Source organism: Telmatherina bonti (genome assembly GCF_933228915.1).
Source record: "Telmatherina bonti genome assembly, chromosome: 19".
Classification (NCBI taxonomy): domain Eukaryota; kingdom Metazoa; phylum Chordata; class Actinopteri; order Atheriniformes; family Telmatherinidae; genus Telmatherina; species Telmatherina bonti.
In genome coordinates, this window is record NC_136617.1 from 14756565 (window position 1) to 14779362 (window position 22798).

General features: G+C 40.1%; 1 protein-coding gene across 1 annotated transcript in view; it reads left to right on the plus strand.

The window, feature by feature from the left end:
- The window catches only part of ext1b (exostosin glycosyltransferase 1b), a 127181-nt gene that overhangs the window by 97606 nt on the left and 6777 nt on the right, over positions 1 to 22798 (plus strand). The window contains exons 6-9 of the mRNA XM_079259124.1: positions 3133 to 3265; positions 6567 to 6685; positions 12357 to 12452; positions 21457 to 21546. Of these exons, the coding sequence (XP_079115250.1) occupies positions 3133 to 3265; positions 6567 to 6685; positions 12357 to 12452; positions 21457 to 21546 (438 nt within the window). The remainder of the gene's footprint in view (positions 1 to 3132; positions 3266 to 6566; positions 6686 to 12356; positions 12453 to 21456; positions 21547 to 22798) is intronic.

The following is a 22798-nucleotide window of genomic DNA, read 5'->3' on the forward strand; positions in this document are numbered from 1 at the left end:
GGGGGAGGAACCGCAGCCAAGCGAGCAAAATTGCCCCTTCATAAGGCGTAAAGGGTTGCGGGGTTTGAAGGTGGCTGGCAGTGTTTATATAGAGAAGTCAATGTATTCGGAGTTAATCTGTTTTTTCGAAGGCAAACGGTTATCGACTTCCCTCGGGGACAGAGCTCAGAAAAGTAAAAGAAACTCCCAGTTTTTCTTCTTTTTCTTCTTCTTCTTCTTTCCCCACATGATGAATTTTTATTTTGCTTTGTCAATATCATTATAGTAAAGCCCCTCAAGCTATGTGGTTAGCCTTTTTTTTTTTTTTTTTTTACTATTAGAAGAGCTATCAGCTGCTCAGCCATCACCCAGCAGGCTCCTTTTGCTTCTTTCGCAACTATATATCCATCCTTTGAGTTACCAAGCCAGCAGCCATCACCTCCTGATTCAATAGCTGCTATAAAACATGGCTGCAAACCTGTGTCTGTTTTACTGAAGCAATTTAGCATGGCTCAAGGGCACAGCAGCAATATCTCTCCTCCCCGCCTGCCTGTTCAGCAGAAGCCGGCTGCTGCAGCTGGAGAAAATAGTGTCCATTCTCACGTCTGACCGTGTGACTGACTGCTCTATTTGGGCTCGGAAAGGATGGGAGGGGGGGCAGTCCTGACAGACCGCTGCTTAGATACAGCTGATGACTTTGTCTATGTTGCCCCCTTCGACCCCTCGCTGCTTCTGTCCGCGTGACTGACTGGCGCAGATGCCTTCGGCCTGCTTATCTGACCTGTGTTTGGTTTGTCTGCGGAGGAAATATTACACAGTAACACAGATTCATTTGGGCTTTGCTTCACACCAGTCTTGACTTAAGTCGATTGCTGCTTTTGAAGTGATGCAAAGGACACATTCGGAAAGCTCGGCTAGCTTCTAATGCTCACAGACTTTAATTTTATTACAGTTTCTCCTGCTTTAAATCACTTGTTGAGTTTGAAATAATCGTCTGGAGGCTGCAGCGTTGGCTGAGTTAATATTCATTTCCATTCATGACTATCAGCTTCTTGCCATTTTTGTGTGAAAAGTCATTTCTCAGTCTGAAATGTTTTATCGGTGTGATTACAAGGCTCATTGATCAAGTCCTTATTATTTCACCCTGCATAATCTGAGAGGCTAACGATCTCTCCTTTATCCACAAATATTTCTGAGTCTTTTGTGATTGGAGTAAAATGTACTGTAAGGGAGCTTAATGTTGACTTTCAGACACTTTTTTGGGTTGAATTAATGAACGTAGATTAGAAATTACAAGGTGAACTTAAAAAAACGACTGAGTTGTTGTAATTAAGATGAAAAAGCACATTTTCTCAAGCAGAGTCTTTTATCCCAACTGCAGCAGGTGACAAGGTTTGTTTGAAGCAGGCTTGTGTGAAGAGGAAGACTATTACCGGTCTGATTATTATATTGTAAAAACTATTGATGCATATTTACTTTTCCTTCCAGTTAAATTAAAAAATCATGATAACCTCCAACCCTCATCTGAGAACAGGCTTTTAATTAACAATTATGTTTATCTGAAGAGAAACACTTTTGGATCAAATCAAATACGAGACCTGATGTGATCTATTGGTTTTCCTAATTATGTTTGTGTTGTGGAAAAAGGGCTGTGAATGACGAGGAATCTGGTTCTGAAGTGTAAAAGATTACAGAAGATTACAAAGTTCACTGTAAACCTAATTGTGTTCATTTCAATAACAATGGTTTCTGGATTTAACTGGACTATTACTAGTGTGGATTGGACTATACCTTTAAGGTGCAAACTCGATGGTTTTTCATAAAATCATGTTTGTTTGAAGACATGAGAATGCTAAACTAAAGTCTGGTGTGCATGAAGGAAGCAACGTCTGGTAAACCCAAAAACAGTGAATGAAACCCAGGAAACAAACTGAAGCTCATGTAACACAAACCAAACCCTGAATTAACTAACAGATGTTTCCTTGTTTGTTGTCTTGTCTTCAGTAACTTGACCTGTCTGTAAGTTGAGCTTACTTTTGCCTTAAAGTGGGTCAATGCAAATAAATGTATATTAAAATAAATACATTTTTTAAATTTAGGTCTGCTCAAAATATAAAACGTGTATCTTTATCACTATATCAACATGTCTCCTATCACTTTAAACCAGACAAACACATGTTTCTAAATGTGGTCTGCCTTCTAGCTAACAGTCTTGTCATGGTAAACTTGTATTATAACAAACCAGCATACGCAGATTCATCATTTGCAGCTCTCATGAACACATCTGAGATTAGCAGCTTATGTTAAAATGTAATACTCATTAAAGGCCATGTTGTCATATTCCTTACATCATACATAACACGTTGGCTTGTTTTAATTAGGACATTGTGTCACAGTGTTATGGGTCCATTTGTCCACATTTGTCATAAAGTAGGACTGGAACAGTAATGTGCAAAAACTCTAAGGCCATGTACGCTTGGGGAAAAAAAAACACCCACTGCAAAAAAACAAAACTTTGAATCTACACCACCATGTCTTTTAAAACTTTGTCCACTCTGTAATCACATTAAGTACGTTTGAAGGGCATCCATGCCGTTTCTTTCTGTAAACACGAGTCGAACATCTGACATTGAGCATTTTTGTCCCAGGCAGCGACATTTCAAAACCTAAAACCCCGGTTTGTATCTGTCCACATGCAGATGCACAAACGTAGCATTCATAAATCTTCACTTTGGTCGGAGGTTTTTAAAAGAAGCATTTTTAATGCCGTGAATCTGTGCTTTTGTGTGGACGACAGGTTTAAAACTTTAAAAAAATATCTTTGTTTTGCGAGATACGCTGCTACGTGTGTACATGTTCTAAATATAAAATATACTGATCATGAAACAGTTGTGCACACATTGCAGCACATTCATGTAATGCAAAACGTAAAGATGTTAGAAGGTAAATGAGAGCATGGACGTTGTAATTTCCTTAGTTCGGAGCCTTCCTTGTGGAACTGTTATGTTTTGAGCTGCAGACGCATCCTATTACTCTCCCACCTCCCCCTCATTGTCAGCTGCTGAGTTAATCTAACAAGGGAAACAGTGTTTTGGTTTGTGTTTGAACATGGTGTGAAACAATGTGTGTGTTTGCTTTTCTCTTTGTGTGCAGATCATCCAGGACCGTGTGCTGGAGCACAGCTCCAGGAGCAGCCTGATGTGGAACAGTCACCCTGGGGGACTTTTTGCTTTGCCGCAGTACTCCGGATACCTGGGAGACTTCCCCTTCTACTACGCCACACTGGGTCAGTAACACACTCGCACACCCAGACATGGCGACAGCAGTGTAGCAGGAACACTACTCCTACACACTGATCCACCAGGGTTAGCCGGAGAAGTGTCTGTATGTCGGCGAAGGCTGTTCATCGCTCTCCATTCAGCTGCAGATGTGGATTTGCACCTGTCTGAGTTGCAGAAATCCCCCTGATCTCCCGCCCTCCTCCGGCGGCTGTGTGCAGCAGCGAGAGGAGTGGACGCACGGGCCCGTGACTGATGTTTGTATTAGTCCTGCTGACACACCACCCCGTCCATCATTGGTTTTTGAGTCAGCACTGCTTCTGCCACCACAACTGCAGCGAGGCCAATTCTTCCCGCTACGGTTCAGCAGCACCACACACGCGACCCGGGAGCCGCTCCATCCTTCACTTTTTCACTCCATCACCATCCGGCGCAGCCAGGCCTCCGCCAACACACACACACACACACACGCACGCTGACTGAGGTGGTACAAACTCAGTTGATGGAGCACCCGGGGTGTGTAGCGGACATTAAAATGGATGGACACAGTGGCAGGCATTGATTAGAACGCCGGCACATGTATTTGTTTGTCAGAAAGAAAGCAATTAAACTCGGATGTCTTTTAGGAGACAAGGTGGGTCGTCACTGATGGGTAAATAAAAAATCAAAGACAGAGAATTGGTCTGGCAATAAGCGTGTGTGTGTGTGTGTGGTCTTATTGGTCTGGCAATAAGAAGACACTTTTTCCTCATGCATTTCCTCATACATATTTTGCTTTTACTGCAAGATGGACTGTTGGTTTAAAAATAACAAACAAACAAAAAAAAAAGAGGCTTCAAAAAAGATTTTGGTATTAATCAAAAATCCACTTTATAACCACTTTATTCAATGAAATCTAATCAACAGCGATTGCTCTTACACACACAATGAGGCTCAGCTTTGTTGAACACAGTCGCAGGGTTATTATTAACCACGGAGGTTGTAGTTTGCAGCATTGTTCCACTGACCTGCATCATTCTGAGAGGTCTCTCTAGTGTTTCCCACCTCATCTACAAACAGGAGTTGAGAGCAGCACAACCACCTCTCACTGTGGTCCAGTCCACTCCAGCACCACTAACCTCAATGAAAAACAGAGAAGCTGAAGAAGAGATACGAGCGAATTCCACAGCTTTTATACTGAATGTGTGGCAGAGCAAAGGACTTTTCCCAAAGGGAAACTTTTTCTTAGAAACACACTTAAAGCAGTGATGAATATACCTGTAATGTTATGACACAGTCATAACAGCCTCAGCATGTTTTTGGTGACTGCAGCTGCTTCATGGTTGCAGCTTTATTCTTTAATGTTGGATCCATTTCAAATATTTTTACTAATACGATAATAAAAACTGGGGGATTTGAAATAAACTTTAAAATTAAACGTTGTGTTTGCAGTAAACGTGATAACTTTAAACTAAACATAAAGGAAGATGCATCAAACTTAAATAAGTCTTTAATAAAAACCTTTGTTGCTGCAGTTTTGCATCACTTGCTGCATGTTTTAAATAATCTGAGCACAAAAAGTCCAGAAATGTTTGTTTGATTACTATTTTCTTCCTTTCTTCATTTCTTGACTAATTATTTCTTAACAACAAATTGGTGTTTTATCATAGATCATGTGTGATCTTCCACACACTGCTGAGGTCCAAGACCCAGAATGTGTAAAATGAATAAAGTAAAAGGAAAATGGTTGCTATGTTGGGGTTTTTTTTTGTTTTTGTTTTTTTTTTGTTGTTGTTTTTTTTTTGTTGTTGTTTTTTTTTGTTTTTTTTTACATTATTCCTATGGGACAATGCAGTCATCTGACAATTTGCCAAACGATTTCAAACCAAGGTGAATTCTAAAGGAGAATATTGCAGCAGACTTTATCGGAGCACAACCTAAATATTTGGCTGTGTTGCTCTTCTACAGAAATACAGTCTTTGCAAATGAAACCTCTTTGTAAAGGTGACTAATGAGGTATTTTAATGATGTATTTACAACACCAACAGGTATTATTACAGTGACATTTCACAAAATTTCCTGAGAATATTTGCCCTGTTTCTCATTATTATTATTATAACAGAAAGAATATTGTACTTATTTTAATTTCAACATCTCATATTACATTTATTGGCATTAAACTGTCACAACAGGCTTCAGTCTGTCGGGGAAGCTTCGCGGAAGATATTATTAGATGGTTGCAAAGATTTCCTCCCATTAAGCCTTAATGGCATTAACATCGACGACCACTGATGTAGGAAGAACAGACTCCCAACAGATGTGGGTTTGACAGCAGGGCAGCTCTCATGTTGAACTGTAGAAAGCTTTTATCCTCAATGTTTTCCTCAAGTTTGATGAAAGAGCAAGTGTTTAAAAATCTCTCATTCCATACATTTTTGTAGCTTTGATGATTATCTCAAACCAAACATGTTAGGAACTACTGGACTGATATGCATCGTCTTGCACATTTTGAGTTGACAACATGTGAATGTTGTGAAACAGGTTTATGAAGCCGGTGAGCACCGTGAGACGGGAAACAGCAGGTGCATTCAAAATGAAACATATTCCACTCGACAGCAACAATATCCTGCTTTTCTTTTTTTTTTTTTTGTTAGTTATAAATTAACATCTGAATTGAAAAAGTCTGCCCACTTTTTTTTTTTTTATAACATCTCAAAGATACAGTAGTTTACTAAGTTTGAAAACTGCATATATTCCTCTTCATAGAAATTGCTCAGTGGAAGAAAGGAGAGTGGTGTAATGCTATCTCCTCTCCGCCATGCTTTGCTGGTTTGGGTTAGATTAGATTTAAATTAGGAAAAGTTGGACGTCCTCTATGATCCGTCTTGCTCAATATCTTATTTCCTCCTCATTTTCAGCCTCGATTACTCTATTCCAACATGAAGTCGGGCTGAATTTAAAGTCACATCAGCAGTCGGTTGTCTGTTTATCGGGTTGCAGATACGGCTGAGGAGTCTTCAAAATGAAATATTCAGCGATCAAGCGACTCAGCGTTTTTTTTTAAACCGCATTAGCATTGTTGAATATTTTAAGAGTGTTTTGAAAAATGTTCATCCTGATAATTTCATCATCTGTATTTTTAACTGCTGACAGTCTCGTTAAAAGTTGTGGAGCACTAAAAATACAGATGAAGAGTTTCGAAACGAGAGCCTTCAGATCTCGCTCAGCCTCACTTTCTGAAATTACATTGATTGCTGACAGTCGACTTTGTGTGTAGTTTGAATTCCTTCGAATGCATCGACTGAGTCTTTTGTGTTTGTTGTGTTTCAGGTATTAAACCGTACCCGAAGTTCACAGCGGTCATCCATGCCGTCTCCCCTCTGGTGTCCCAATCCCAGCCCATACTCAAGCTACTGGTAGCTGTGGCCAAGTCCCAGTATTGCGCGCAGGTAACTGTTTTTGTGTCTCTGCACATCTGTGTCCTCCACTGCTCTCCTGAAATCACGCCTCATCATGTGGCTCCTGCAGCTGCTTTGCAATCACGTTTTCTAGCCAGAGCAGCAGCAGAGCTCATCCTCCATCCGCGTGTTTGCGAGTCAACTCTGGAGGATTGAATTAGAGTGGCGGTTTGTTGCTGTCCTACATCTGTCTCCATGGCAGCCAAACCCTTTGCAGCACAGCAGGAGATGGCATGTATTGATTCCCCGGCTTGGTCCTCACCAAAGTGGGAAATGAAATGGGATTTGTTCCCAAATGGATGGTTTATATATGTGAGTGTGTAGGTTTATCTGTGAGCATCTTGGTTTGTTTTGTATTTGTGTAGGAGGGGATGCATTATTTGCAGAACGTTGCATGAGTGTGTTGTGTTATAAGAGCGTAAGGTGTGCTAATAGCTTCTATTCCTAGTTAGTAACTACACAGTCTTATTTTATACTTGTTTAAATTCATTAATATGTTTTTTTTTCTTTCTAAAAGTTCTGCAAATGCACAACTATATTATTTAATCATGTTTTTTTTTTCCTATCATATTAAACTCATCTAAAAGTAATTCTGAGCCAAATTTTGGAGGCTGTTCATGATGTGAGAACTGGTTTGGAAACAGTGGTTTAAATGTAAAATATTGTTTTTCATTTCCCTTAAAGGGTAAAAAAAAACAAAAAAAAAAAACATTAAAGATAAAGAATTTAAAAGCTTGTATAAAAAAAGGGGTAGATAAAATATATCTAGAATTTACTAGTTGCATAAAATGGAAAAAACACACCCACACACACACACACACACACAAGCACATTTTGTTTTCATGCAGCTCACAGCAGTGGTTTATCTCACATGTATACCTTCTAAAGAAACACATTAAGAGATTTTTCCACAAATGGAGAATACTGTCAAATCACACTGCCAGGAGGGCAAGAAGGAAAATATAAAGGGATTGAAATATAACACCTGGCTGCTTTACTTACTTTCCAGGAACAGCTGTAACCGTCAAACTAAACTGTTTTTACAATTTTCATGCTGGACATGAAAACTACACGTTGTCTGTAAATGTGGAAAATAAGCAGTCGGAACGGGAAAATGAAATGAATTAAAATTCGATCTTCTGTGGAACTTTATCATATCAAGAAAGCTTGTAGCAGGTTTAGCTGTAATTGCTTTGCCTCTTGATGTTTTTATTTCATGTAATATCCTGCAGCCTCGGCAAAGTCGGCCCAGATGTCTGACAGTTATGTTGCTTTGAGCCTCTTGTGCAACACATGGAGTTGGCATGTAAATAACAAGATTTAAAGCAAAGTCAGGAAACTCCAGATCAAACAAACTGGGATGCTAATTGATTAAAGTGAAAGCATATGCAGAAAGGTGTGTGTGTGTGTGATAATTGGATATATGATGCACAAGGTGGATGTAGGAAGGAGATGCAAGTCAGAAGGTTTCCAAAAGTTCCAGCGTTTTTACAAAAGTTTTAAGCTTAGGAATTTATGTTGTCATGTGCTTTGCAGGCATACATGTAGCCCCTAATTTCACATGGAGGCACTAACTGCACATTTACCAAAATAGATGATCAATGGATGCTCCTCTGTCCACCATGCTGAGGTGCTTCACATGGCAGCCTTACCTTTAAAATAAATTAAATGGTCTCAACTAGTTCCACAACTCAGATAAAACCTAGCTTTAGTGTATCATTGCATTAATATGAAGAAGGTATATAAAAATGATCTGAATGTACGTTTCCCTACCAGAATTAACTCCTAACAACCAGTCCCCCAAATCATACAAATCCTACTAATCAATCCCTCGATCTACTTCATCCCTAATAGCCGACACACCAGCCTGTCGAATCAGAGATAATAAAACCAATCTGATCACTCATCTTTACCCACGCCAAGGATCCAATCTCATTATCCAGTCAATCCACCAAAAGCACGTCCCCCCACGTCAATTCAGAATCAGTTCCCTGATGTACACAAACATACCTTGACTTAAAGGTGGAGTATGTAAGATTTTCAATATTTAAAAAAAAAAAAAATTAACTAAAAAAATAACTACAATCATAATTAGATAGTTTTTTTAAAACATGTAGGTTCCAGTCTGTCCATATTTGATGTGTTATTAAATTACAAGTTTAATTAATGACAAAGACCCTTCTTAAATGTTTGCCTACCAGTTAAAAAAAAAAAGTGCTTTTTGTCATTTGTCTGTAATTAAACTTGTAATTTAATAACGCATCAAATATGGACAGACTGGAACCTACATGTTTAAAAAACCTTCTAATTATGATTGTAGTTATTTTATTAACTTTTTTTTTTTAAATATTGAAAATCATACATACTCCACCTTTAAGAAACCAAATCCCCAACTTAGTCTAAACCCCACAAACCAACCCCCTAACCAACCTGAAACCAGTCCCTCACATCTGACTGGCATTGGTTGGCTTACGTGCTCAAGTCTGGTCCTCCAGGTCTCCTATCCTGCAGAAGGCTGATTCAGAAGGGATGTATGTAAAAGTTGCAGGATAGTAGATCTCGAGGACCGGGCTTGGTTAAATTCCCACTGCTTCACACAGCTGAACCAATCCTACTTTAGCTAACGCTAATTTTCTTTATATGATGCTGAAAATCTAACAGCATAATTTAGCTTTGATACCAGCTGTTCCTCAACCAGGTGAAAGCCCACAGTGATGCCTGTCACTGGAGAGCTTCTTCTAAGCCGTTCTCTCTCTAACAGCAGGTTAAACGATGTGATATTATTGTTTACGGAGGAGGAATTGTGTTTGTGTTCTTCCAGCTCTGCGTCCAGATTGGAAAGCCAGGCGCATATCTGGGATGTTTTCTTCCACTCTGCTCAGAAAACGGGAGAGTGAGAGTCGGGTGCTGCTGTGCATGAGCAGATGAGGAAAGGGTATAAATAAATGAAGGGAGAGGAGAGAAGGAGAGAATGTTGAGGGTGGAGGAGGCTAAATTGGACCTATGAAAGCTTTTGAAGTGCATTCTGACTCGGTGGACGTCTTGCTGCGTGTTTGCTCATGTGTGAATTTCTGCACGCACATTTTGATGGAAGTGTTTTTTCCCCTCCTTTCCTCTTGTGCTGCAGATACACAACAATGTCTACACCCGTCTCCTCCTGTCATACACTCACACACACACACACACAACGCCACCATCAGCAGCGTGAGAGGGTAGAGAGCTGACAGAGACACCATCTGTCTTTCTAATCAAACAGCAAAAAAGCCTGTAAAAGTGGATTAACACTCAGCTGTGTGTGTATACCTGTTGTTATCTCCCAGTGACATTTGGACTTCCACATTTAGTCTCATGAAGGCTGTTTTTGATCTGTATTTTTTAGGGATGGTGAGATAATTTTGCAATTCATCAACTGTGCATAGTCTTTTTCTTATACCAGTGGTATATTTGCATGCTAACACACAACTGCTGTAGTCTCATAGGAACACCTTAACATAGGTCAGAGGTCATGCATCCATATAACTCCCAGCGCATTATTTAGCAGGTCCGGGCAGAGCCTCCCCTGAGGGGAGCCGCTGTATGTGACGTGGTTAATGTCAGAGTAATGTGGGGTTTTATTGATCGCTGTAGGGAAATTCTTGTGGTTCGCCTCCATCAGGGAAACCTGAACGCAGCATCAGCCGCAGGTTCTGTGCAGCGAAACCAAAGCGGTTTCATTTACAGACTTGCTCAAGGGCATTTCAGCAGGGCAGATGTGAGCTGACGCACAGCAACCAAATGGCATCCTGAAGGCTGATGATGTCCCTCACAGTTTACCTGCCATGAAATGTGGATTTAGGAGGATGTTCTCTCCTGTTCTCACACTTGTCTGCCACAGTGGTTAGAAGGAACTGAGGGGAAAAGGGAGAGATGCATTTTTGGCTGGATTTTAAATCTAGTACAGAACTTCCCCAAGCCAACCATCTGCCAAAGCATACAGGATACTTCATTTATTAATTAATTAGAAATAATAATAATATTAATAATGTCAGTCATTTAGTCATTGTTATTATTATAGTAATAATAATTATTATTAGTAGTAGTATTCTTAGTAGTATTATTATAACAATAATGACCAAATGACTGACATGATTTATACATTGAAATAGGGTTGGCTTGAATTTTGCCTTGAAAAAAAGAATTTGCATTTAAACAAATGCTACATAAGGAAATTAATACTATAAGTGTCCACACTTTGACACAGTTTCATTCTCCCTCTTAAAGTTTCTATTTAGTCAAATCTTGTTAAATATTTTAGGAAATACTAAATGGTTATAACACACATGTCCAAAAAAACATCCCAACAGCAATATGTTGCATAAACACATGCTAATCTAAATAGTACACAAGAACAAGACAAAGCAAACACACACACAAAGTTTAAATTTTGTATCAAATGAAGCAACAAAAATACATGCACTGCAAGCAGAGAGACTCATCATTTACTGAAAGATGCAGCACTGTAGAGATTTGTTCACTTAAAAACTTTTATAAAGATAATAGATCATACTGTTGTTGTTTTCCAACAAACATAGGAAAAAAAAAAAAAAAAAGCTTGAACTCCTGCAGTAGAACAGGTGTCTACACAAACTGCAGTATGTGTCTTTTTTATGGCTGCTTACAAGTAATACTGTCTAGCCTCAATAAAAATTAACTGATTTCTAAATAAAAAAAGAGAGAAAGAAATAGAGAAGGTTGCAAAAACAAAGTACAAATATAACGTGCAAATAGTCAGGAAAATATTTGTTAGTGCATTTCACTATGCTGGTATAGTTGTTGGTCAGGATTCCTCCATCATCCTGAAGTCTTTCTCATCAGTGTAGTTTTCATACTGGAGGAAGGAAATAAAACTTGACAGATCACAGATGACAAAAAACACAAAAAACTTTGTGTGCATTTCTGACACAGTTTGCTTCTAATTAGCACAACAAAATCTCAAAGTTGGACAGAAACGACCACAAAAAGCCACAAATCCAACATAAAAAGATTTTTTTTAAAAAACATGAGGACAACGTGTGAATCCTCCAAATCTCAACAGTCACGACACGTCCAGGCAACTTGTTACATTATTCCACCTTTAAAAGAAAAACCGAGAATGTGTATAAATGTGTGTTCTTGTCAAGTTCTGCAGGATCATTTTATACGTGTGTTTCTCATTAATTATTAATGAGCTGAGCTGAAGTAGCGATGAATTGTCTGACCTGCAGGTCGCCGACTTGTATAAAACATGACACGATCGCAGCGGGAACATGACCTCCTCGTGTGAAACATTATCAGACTGGAGATGGGCATCATGTGGGCTGGAAAGTGTGTTCAGCGTTGTCCTCTGAAGAAGAGAGACCCCGATGATGTGAAGATATTGTTTCTGGTCTGAAACGTGAAAGCCAGAGCGGCCGTAATTGGAAACATTTTATCACTTCAGTTGGCCTTCTGGCTGTTTAACATTGAATCATCTTGTAATAAGGTGGCATTTGCTGGCCAGAAGGCACATAAATGTCGACGGGTTGATGCAGCAACAAACTGGGAACTTGTTTTGCCGAAAGGAGAAGGTTGTCGGGAATAAATTAAATGATTAAATGTGATACAGTGTGCGAGCATAAACATGTTTGTTTACTTTGTTTTTCAGATAATCGTCCTGTGGAACTGTGACAAGCCTCTCCCTGCAAAGCACCGCTGGCCCGCCACCACTGTGCCTGTCATCGTCATCGAGGGAGAGAATAAGGTGAGCCTCAACACACACACACACACACACACACACACACACACACACACACACACACACACACGCTACCTCTCAGATACCTCAGAGGTGCGATCGCTATCATTTCTAATTACATTGCTCATGATATTCTCAGATGGTAAAGCTACTGTATCTCAACACGCTTTTATTCAGTCTGCAAGTTTCTGCCAGTTAATGAGTTTCGATTTGTGCTGTATTTTTTTTTTTTTTTTTAGTTTAAAGGTGGATATTTGTCTTTCCAATTTTTAACTGGTTAAGTTTGAATATCGTTTATTTATATTTACAATTGATGTGTTTAGAGATGATTGCCTGACTGCACCAGTACTGCCCACCGACAGGAGTCCCACTGGTATTGTACTTACTATTTATCCATCTATACCTGCTAATTCCGATGCAGGGTTCCTGTGAGAGCGAGAGGCGGGGTGTCCCTCTGGACAAGCCGCCAGAACACCACAGGGCAACCACAGTCTCGTTTGTACTCACATCTAGGGTAGCTAGCATGTGTGTTTTCCCACACAGAAAGCTCTCAGCCGAGGATCAAACCTTTTTTTTCTGTGAGGTGACGGTGCTACCCACCCACAAACTAAACCATCCTGCATTCATTCATCAAGTTCAGTTTGTCAAGTTCAGTCCGTGTTATCCATGCACACATCCGTCTTCTACCACTTATCCGAGGTTTGGTCGGGGTCCCGCTCTGTTCCTCCTACACTTGTAAAGAAGACCCAGAGATGCTTTAAGTTTTCACTTTGGAAACTTTGGAAACTTGGAAATGGATCTCCTTCCAGACCCAGAGAGGACAATCCACCCCTTTCCAGCAGAAGAACATGGTCTTGAACTTGGAGGTGTTGATCCACATCCCAGCTGGCATTCATATGATGTCAGGCTACAAGGCAGAGTGCAAACGCAGCCTTAAACTGCACTCTTTAAAGCAAGGACAGACAAGTCCAGGAAGGTGTAGATGATGCAGGAGGTGCAGATAACATGTAGTTGTTTGGTGTTCTTGGTGTGAAACCAAACCTGATGGTTTAAATGTAGACAGTTGGAACAAAAACATGAACCAGACTCAGTTTCATGTGTGAAAACAACTTCAGTGGATTAAAAAAAATACATACAGACGGAAAAAATCATATTTATTATATGATATAGCATTTTTGAAATCTCCAAATCTCTCAGGTAAAACTTCCCGTGTAGCTGTGACTGTGTTTTTTTTTTTTTTTTCCTGCGACTGTTTATTCTTATTTGAAGCCTCAGGCGAAGCGTATCCTGCAGCACGCCTCAGTGGCGCTGAGTGTAACAACCTTATTAAGCCTTTTTGTTGACGGGTGTGAAAGTGTTGCTCTGCGTGTTTTAACCTTTGACCTGCACGTGTCAGAGTTCAGCCAGAGACTCGCAGAACATTTTCATCCCAACGCGGATCAGAGCCGAGGCTTCCTGTTTACAGTTCCACCTGTAAAGATGCCTTTTTTTTTTTCTCTCTCTCTCTTGTTGGGGGAAGAATTCTGGTTTTCCGAGACATCCGACTCATCCGTCTCTTCTCATCCTTGCTTGCGAGGACTTAACATCACCTGCCAATCAGTGGAAGTGGTTTTCACATCAGTGTCACTCACCCGGCGGTAGGCTGGGTTTATGGTTTTCCTCTCCCCGTGGCTCTGAGTGGTTTCTCCCAAGCTGTCAATCACAATGGGAGGCCTCTGAGTGTAACAGTTTGTGTGAAAAGCAGCAGAACAGGCTTATCGTACTGCCATTGTGTAGTTTTGTGTGTGTGTGTGTGTGTGTGTGTGTGTGTGTGTGTGTGTGTGTGTGTGTGTGTGTGTGTGTTTATGTGAGCCAGGCAGCCTGTGGTGTGTTGTGGTTGCGGTGTTTTCTGTGTTTACTGTGGCGAGCCAAGCTGTGTTCTTCCACCCCACAGAGGGAGAGGCAGGGAGTGTTTTTCATCCCTCTTGCCTTTTTCCTGCCACTTTCTTGCTCATCCCCCGCTCACTTTCATCCTCCTCCTCACACACAGATCTTCTCTTTTTTCCCCAGTTTCTCTTATCCTCATTTTGCTTTTGCATATCTCCAAATCCCCCCCCCTGCTTTCCTTTCTTGTTGTTGCTGTTATCAAAAGCATTGCCAAGATTTTAGAAATATGGAGGTCATAATTCTGGCTGATACTCTGGCCAACAAACACTTTACTTTCTTACTCTAAATTTCTTTATCTTCCCCACTTCAAACACCTCCCACCGGTTTCGCCTCATAATCTGCGGAAAGAGTTGCAACACAATCTGTTACAATAAAAGGTTATAAACAAAGGAAACTTCCAGGATTTTTCAACCAGGCTTTAACGCTAATAAATGTGTCGCGTCAAGCGGCTGCAACGTTACACTTGTTCCCTCTGTTCTGCAGATTCAGCCGATTAGACTTAAGGAAAAGAACATATATCACAGCAAGCCTTCTGAGCTGGTGCAGCTTTGCACAAATCATTGCAAATTCTCTGTGAAAAAGTAAATATTAAGACACCCTCCCCCTTCCTCCTGTTACAACAGGAACACAGTGTTTCTTGGTTTTTTTTTTTTTTTGCATGAATATGACCCAAGACATCATTGGATGAACAAAAAAACAAATCATATATTTTTATATTTAATAAGGATATTTTAATGAGGTGTAAATGGCTGACAATCATGCTCAGAGCATGTGCTTGTAAAGGTGTACCATGGTACAAACAGTGCTATATAAGGCTGGAAAAGGTTACTCCAAAAGCAAGGTGTGTAATTATCTATGAGGTCACAACAGAATCCAAGGAGTAACTCCTAAGCAAGCGAAGGCCTCTCTGACATTGGCTGTTGATGTTTTTGAGGCCGCCACAAAAAGAGCGCCAAACAGCAGTGGTGTGCATATCAAGGCTGCGAGAAGGAAGCCACTGCTCTGCAGAAAGAACAGTTTGCAGCTTATTAAACATCACACAGGAGGGCCAGAAGGCTGCTGGAAGATATTCAAAAGGAAATGTTCAGATGGCTGTCTGTGATCTGAAGCGGTGAGAGCATATTTCTGTGCTTAAGGAAGAATAAAGTTGTAGTTTGGAATGACCAGGTCAAAGCCCTGACGTCAGGCAGCTGTGGCTCAGGAGGCATCTGCCAATCTGGAGGTTTTAGTTTCACCCTGATGTCCACAGTCCACATTGTTGAAATGTCCTCAGGCATAACACTGACCCTCATGTTGTCTCTAGTGTGTTTATTAGTGTGTGTGTGGATATGTGTCGGGCTACATAGTCTTAGAAATGCACTCTAAATGTTTTCAAGTCAAATAACAAAGTGCTTTATAAATACACTCTTTACAATTAAATCAACCAGAATAAAAGGTTTGGAAACTTACTGTAATCCAACAGTGTCTCATAGATGATGTGCACCAGCAGACAGACCACACTACTGGCATGTAAAGCAGTAAAACTGCTCAGTGTAAAACCTGCATCCCCCACATATGGCAACATCTAAAATCCTCCCCCACAATGACCGCAGCACGTTCCCCAAACACCAGACAGAAGTTTTCATCTGACCTCCAAACAGTCCAGTCTGATGAGATGGGATGTGGGAAGCATATTACATCCAACAGACTCAACCCCACAGGCCACCAGCCCCACAGGAGCTGCTGTTAATGTCTGAGGCCTAAAAAACACTCCAGGGTTTAGATGTTCTTTGTCTAAACCTGGACTGAGTTCATTGAGCAGAATGATGATGCTTAGAATAATCACTGTTTAGACTATTGGACCTCATGCTGTAATCCTAATATATATAATATACGCATGTAGTTTGGCAAGTTAAGCAGCGTTATATCACTCTCTTACAGGCGTCACCATAACAACGCAGTGATAAACTAATTCTGATTAGCTGGCTTTTGACGAGTGAATGAGAGAAACAGGCTGAAGTATGACAGCGGTTGTTTAGCATAAAACCTACATTAAGGCGAACAGAAAATAGTTCCTATACTTCCTCATAGTTGGCAAGTTTTGTTAAAGAAGAAATAAACATTTGTTATAAAACGTTTACTGTGTGGCACCATGGTATAAGCAGATTAAAAAACTCTGATCTGTGCTTTATTCGATTTTAAACTCCACTGTGTGTTGTGGCGTTCTAGACTCCGCATTGTGCATTAAATCTGAATCTTGTGTATCTTTAACAACTCCTGAAAAACACCAAAAAGCAACTGGGAATGTCTCAGAATTTTAAATCTCTTAAGTGAATCAATGTAATATGCCGATTTATGTTTTCTTCATTAAATGAACTGTTGTTTATTATGAGCTAGTCCCTTATTCACCATCCTGCTGCTTTAATCTCTCAGTAAAGCATCGTAATATGCACTTGAAAAAAAGTTTCTAGTGTTCTTGTTGCTAAAATGGGAAGTGAGGTTTTTAGTTTTTCTGTTTTATTTATTTATTTATTCTGTCCTTCTTTAAGACGCCCATCATCCTACCTCTTCCCTCTCTCTCTCCACCTCTGTTTTCGACATGTTGTCCAGGAATCTGGTTTAAGTCGTGTCAGAATCCCAACAGCTCTTCATGCATTTTAAACACACTGGGTCCTCGCACCTCCTCGCTCCGTCTTTCTCCTCTGTCCTGTTCCAGAGGAGGAGATAAAGTGCTAGAGGCAGATTCTTGCTGTAAGAGCTCACAGAGCAGCAGGAAGCCTCGGGCTAATATGTCTCACTTCTAACGCTGCAAACCAACTGGGGGCTGGAAGCATCAGCCTCTCATCCTCACTTTATCTCTCTTCCCTGTTTGTCTCACTGTCACTTTCCTCTCTCTTGTTCCCCTCTCTTCTTCTTCGGCATTTTTGTCTGTCAACTTCTGGTGAAAAACAAGTAGAAAACATGCCGCTAAGAGATGAGATTGTTTTGTTTTTCTTTTTATGCCTGCAGGGTTTCACGGTAGTAATGATGACAATGAAGTGAGAGGGAGGGTACCGCTTCACATCTTTCCACTGAACTCCCATTTTCTCTCTTCATCTGTCACTCACACACCTTTTCCTCGGCAGCTTGTTAAATCAGGAGCAACATTCAAAACGGTTGTTGTAGGACAGATGAGAAGTGGACGGCTCTTGATTGATCGACTGTCTGTTTGAACCAAAACTGAAACATTTCATGGATTTACAACAAGTTCTGTACAAAAAAAAATGCTGTCACTCTGTGATAGAAAAACTCTACAACCCCATAAAAAAGCCTAAATAACACCAAACGTCCTACTACTACCATCATTCTGATGATGTGTGTTTTTAGTGAACTTGATTGAAAATTATGTTTAAAAAATTAAAATTTTATTTATTACAATTTTTGTAGTACAGAAACCTTGATAGTGGATATCAGGTCACAGACTTAAATTCATCAGGATGTCAGAAAATTGACAAGAGAATGGCTTCAAAATGTAGGTTTGATTAACTGTAATATTAGAGATTTTTTCCTTAATTCTGCAGCAAATGAATATTTCTTCAGTTTTATCTGCTTTTTTTATTTTGCTTTTAGGCAAGTCTGAAAAACTAAACAACAAAAGTAAGAAAATTTGTGTTTTCTTTCCGCTTTATTAATATCAACTGGTGTTGTATTATACATAGTGGGAAAGCCTGATTAGTTAAAGAGGTATGTGTTGGAAGGATTTTTGCCTTTTGGGAAAACATAGCTAACATGTGGTTAGTACCCCAAAATAATGGGCCAAATTCCACTTAAATACTCTTCTGCTGGGGTCATTAAAGTAAAGAATTGATATTTTCTTACTTTCTTTATGATAACTTTATATAGCTGTGTTTATCATGGATAAACAAATGATAGTCATATTTTCCATTAAGAATCCCAGTGAGTTTCTGTTTAAACCAATAATAAAAAGTAAAAACAGATCTTTTTTTTTTTTTTATTTGATCACTATTTGTGACACTCAAATCACAACACTGGCCATGCTGGGATTAAATGAAACAGTTTTTCAGAGCTGTGTTTGCAACAATACTTTTTTTTTTCCCTATTAAAGAGGATTGACCCAAAGGCAAACCAACCTTAAAAAAAACAGGCTGTCTCGGCTCTTTGTGGGATTGTTTACATGTATCAACTGTTTATCTAGAAGTGCTTGTGTGCATCTACACCCATTTGTGTGGGAGGTTGCACACATCCAGTTTACAATCGGCGCTCTCCCCGTCAACGCTGCTTTCTTATCCGAGCTCCTTTCATCACGGCAACAGACCAAAGACTTCCCATCTAAATGTCCTCAAGATGTTGATCTTTCCATCCACCCACCAGGCCTCAGCCACCATCACTCTCTTTCTGCTTCTAGTAAATATTCAAGGACTGCTGTGTATTATACAGTTTGGCTTCATTCGCCATCAAATATACATATTCTCGACAGCAGAGGAGAAGGGAAGCATATTTGTGCCGCATGTATAACACATGAATCACACTGTCTGGTCTGTATATGGGTTTTTATTGATTTTCTGGGAGAGAGACAACACTACAGCCGTAATGGAAACTTGTATCAGTGCTTTATCACAGTTGAAAACGACAGGAGCACTCCTGCAGGAAAGCGTGGGATATTGGCTTTTTTCTTCTGCTTCATGCTCTGTTGTTTGTTGTTGCCGTGGCTTGCTGCCTCTCCTGAATCCCATGAATTTGTGAGTAATCATTAAAAATGCATATGGCAGATATTGGAGGCAAAAAGAGATTTATTTTTAGATTTTTTTTTTTTTTCCCCCCTGCAGGTGCATCTCTATTCGCCAGTGGATATACTCTCCTGAAAGATAGCGATTCAAAAAGCTGCATCTGTGCAAGGCTGGATCTGTGCTTTAAGCAGAGCTTGTCAGCTTGAATAAACGGAACTTTTTTGTCATATTTGCTGAAACTGTCTTTATGTCACAGCTGTAAAACATGAGGCAATATGTGGAGGAAGAAAACAGGTCTTCTGGGTCTTTAAAAAGAGCTCTTGGTGTGATTTGTTAGGCTTCACAATGCCTGAATGAAAACAACCAGTTAGAACCAGAAAAGTCTTTAAAGCGAGGCTTAATCTCTGCCCTCCTACGGTTGCCGTGGTTACGAGTCAGTTCTCATGTGACAAGCTGTTGGGAAGGGCTTTGGAGGATGAGCTGAAGCATAGCAGAGAGGGATTCAAGTCCATTTTCTAATCAAGCTTCAAAAATAACTTTAAAGAAACTTTATCATTTTAGATCAACAAGGAAGGATCAGATGAATTAAAACCCTGCTTCTGAGTTTTCTCGCGTCATTCTGCTTTGCATACAGTGTTCTGATTTGATCTCACTTCTCCAATAGGATCATTTTGCCCATTTCAGGAAAAAAGGAAAAAAAACCACCTTGAACACCAGTTTTGTGCTACCCACCTATCTTCAAACAACAATGTTCGCAGATAAATGCAGAGCAAGCAGAGCGTCAGCAGCTCAGAAGATTTCTGTCAGCCATGCAACAGACATCTGCTGACTTAAGCTCGGTTTATGATGCTTCATCACACCAAAGCAGACCCTGCAGCCAAGTCTGCAGGAGCCAGGACACACATTGTAAGCTAATGTACCTGTGTGACTGTCAGTCTGCAGTTATTTCTCCAAAGTCAAAAATTTTTTTGCGCTGCTGCTTCAAATAACGGTTTAAAATAGACATTATTTGTTCTAGGAAGACATCAGCAACAGTCACCTGCTCAGAAATTCACTCCACACAGCCGATACTGGAGGAAGTGTATGACTATTAAACCTGACTGAGGCTGGAAGGACGCTGGTTATAGTGCCAACATCATGAACAAACATGATTCAATTATTGTCTGTTTTAGTTTAGATTTTTGCTCCACAGGGGTGATATTAATATTTGAGCAAATTTTTATGCTTATAAGAAACAACCCACCAAGTGGAGCAATTACAGATAATGCAGTCTGCATCATCACTGGTGTGTAGTTGCATTATTGTGAAGATGCACACCATGTTGCATGGAAGCTACAGCTGAGGCAACAACGTGGAGTACACAGCTCTGCAGAGATCTGTCTTTTTCTCGGTTCCTGATGCGTCCAGATAACTGGGCTAAAACTTCCTGTTCCAGGTGCTTTTCATAGTTTGAATGCATTTAAAAAGAAAATAAAAACTTAAATCATAATCAGAGGATTGCTAATGTTTCAAAATTGGATTCCAGCTAAATCAATCAGCCTTTTTTTCTCCTTTCATGTTTACTTCACATGCAGCCAGAACTTGCTAATACATGATTGGTCGATGTAGTTTTGATCCTAAACTGACAGCAGATTCATATGGAAATGTTGGATTATTGTTTGCTATACAACAACATCACATTAACAGGACGTTATCAGTGTTTATAGTTCACATTTGCTTCCCAACTGGCCACAAATATATATTTTATGCTGAAACTCTTTCCCTGATATATGCTGGCTTTTTAGTCGAGCTATTCTGGAGGTATTTTGTTCCCCAGCTGGGAGTTCAACACACCGCAGGACTAAAAGTGCCTGCTTTTCCTGACAAAGTACTGACATCTCCCAGAAAGAGCCGGCTAAAGAAAAGCCCCCCCCTTTTCCTTTTCCTCCTCGTTTTGTCTGCAACTGCTACTTGACCCAAATAAGTGGCACAAAATGAGTTTGCCATCTGGCTCAGCTCAAGTGATGCAATCATTTCATAGTTTAAATAAAAGTCTCTGTTTTAAATGTGAAAGCTCGCTGTTGGGAAAAAGACACTAATTAAATGTTTCTGTGGAAAGATTTTTTTACAAAGCAAGTTCAGTGGGAAACGTCATGTGTCTGAGTCAACACATCCATATTGTTACTTTGCCAAAGAAAACAGGAAGAAAAAGAAGTTTAATAATAAAAGAACGATGACTGTATAAGATTTCAGCACTCAAGCATTTCTCAGATATTTCCCCCGACATTCCGATCTGATTTCCTGAATCCAAAATGTCTGCCATCCAACCAAATAATCATTTATTAATGCTGCTCGAGGAATCCAAGTGATGTGGTTTTAACTCTGTGGTTCTCCTGCAGGTCATGAGCAGCCGCTTCCTGCCCTACGAGACCATAGTGACCGATGCTGTCCTCAGCCTCGATGAAGACACAGTGTTGTCCACCACAGAGGTAATTTCAGTAGAATAAAAAATATATTTATTTCTTCTATCTGGCCCTCTTGAGATAAAAAAAAAAAAAAAATCTGTCAAACTGTCTCCTTATGCTGCTTTTCTGACCTTTTTGTTTGTTTTTTTTATTTACTGCCACTAAGCTGGACTCTAACTTTCATTCTGCCTTCCTGCCTGTATTTTCTCCTCTTGCTGTCTTTCTGCTGTCTATCTTATGCTGTTGGCTCTTGTTTCATCTGAGTGCCGTACCGTTACGGTGGCATTTTTATTCCACCTGCTGTCAGGACTGTTCCTGCTTTTCCGGCTGACATGTTCTGGCACAGCACCATGGGAAGCCAGATGCTGCTCTGAACAGCGTACGAGGATTTGGTAGGGTTCAAGATGACGAGGCAGAAGGGGGGGAAAGCCATCCCTTAAAATTGAATCCACCTGTTTACTCCCAAGACAAGAGTTGAGCACAGAGAAATTAATGTTGGTACAAATATGGGGGGTAAAAATGAAAGCACTCAGTTATTTTCCATCAATCACATGTTTGGTCCTTTTAAAAAATGAGTTTTTATTTCATTTAAAGGAAATGATCTCATCTTTTTTGCCTTCATCCACATTTTGTCCTCTTTCATTACATCCATAAATCTTCCTTTTGGTCTTCCTCTGCGCTTCATGCCTGGTAGTTCCAACCTCAGGATCCTTCTGCTGATATTAACCATCCCTCCTGCGTGCATGCCCACACCTAGTCTGGCCTCTTTGACTTTATCTCCAAAACATTGAGTGTGCTGTCCTTGATCACATCCATCTTCACCATTTTAATCTCCAGTTCTGCTTCCGGTCCTTTCCTGCAGGCCACCGTCTCCAAACCGTGTAATCTCGCTGGTCTAACCATCATCTGGTTCAGCTTTCATTCCATTCTTGCCGATTTCTTTTTATCACATCACACTTTTCTCCACTTCTTTTCCGCTCCCTTTGTTGCTCTGGACTGTTGACTTCAAGTACTAAAAGTCCTCCATCCTTCCATTTTCTCTGCTTCCTTAGCATCCATCTCTCCTCTCCAGGACATCTCTACATTTTCCTCCATCTGCTGCTCCTCCTCCTCAGTTTGGATCACAATGTCGCTGTATAAAACGGTCCTGTCTGACTTCATCTGTTTGCTTTAAAAGGGAATAATCAGGAGGAGAATAATCCCTAAACAAGGATGCTCTCATCATCTATTCAACTGCTCCACACTCTTTAAAATTTGATTCATACAAATACTTAAA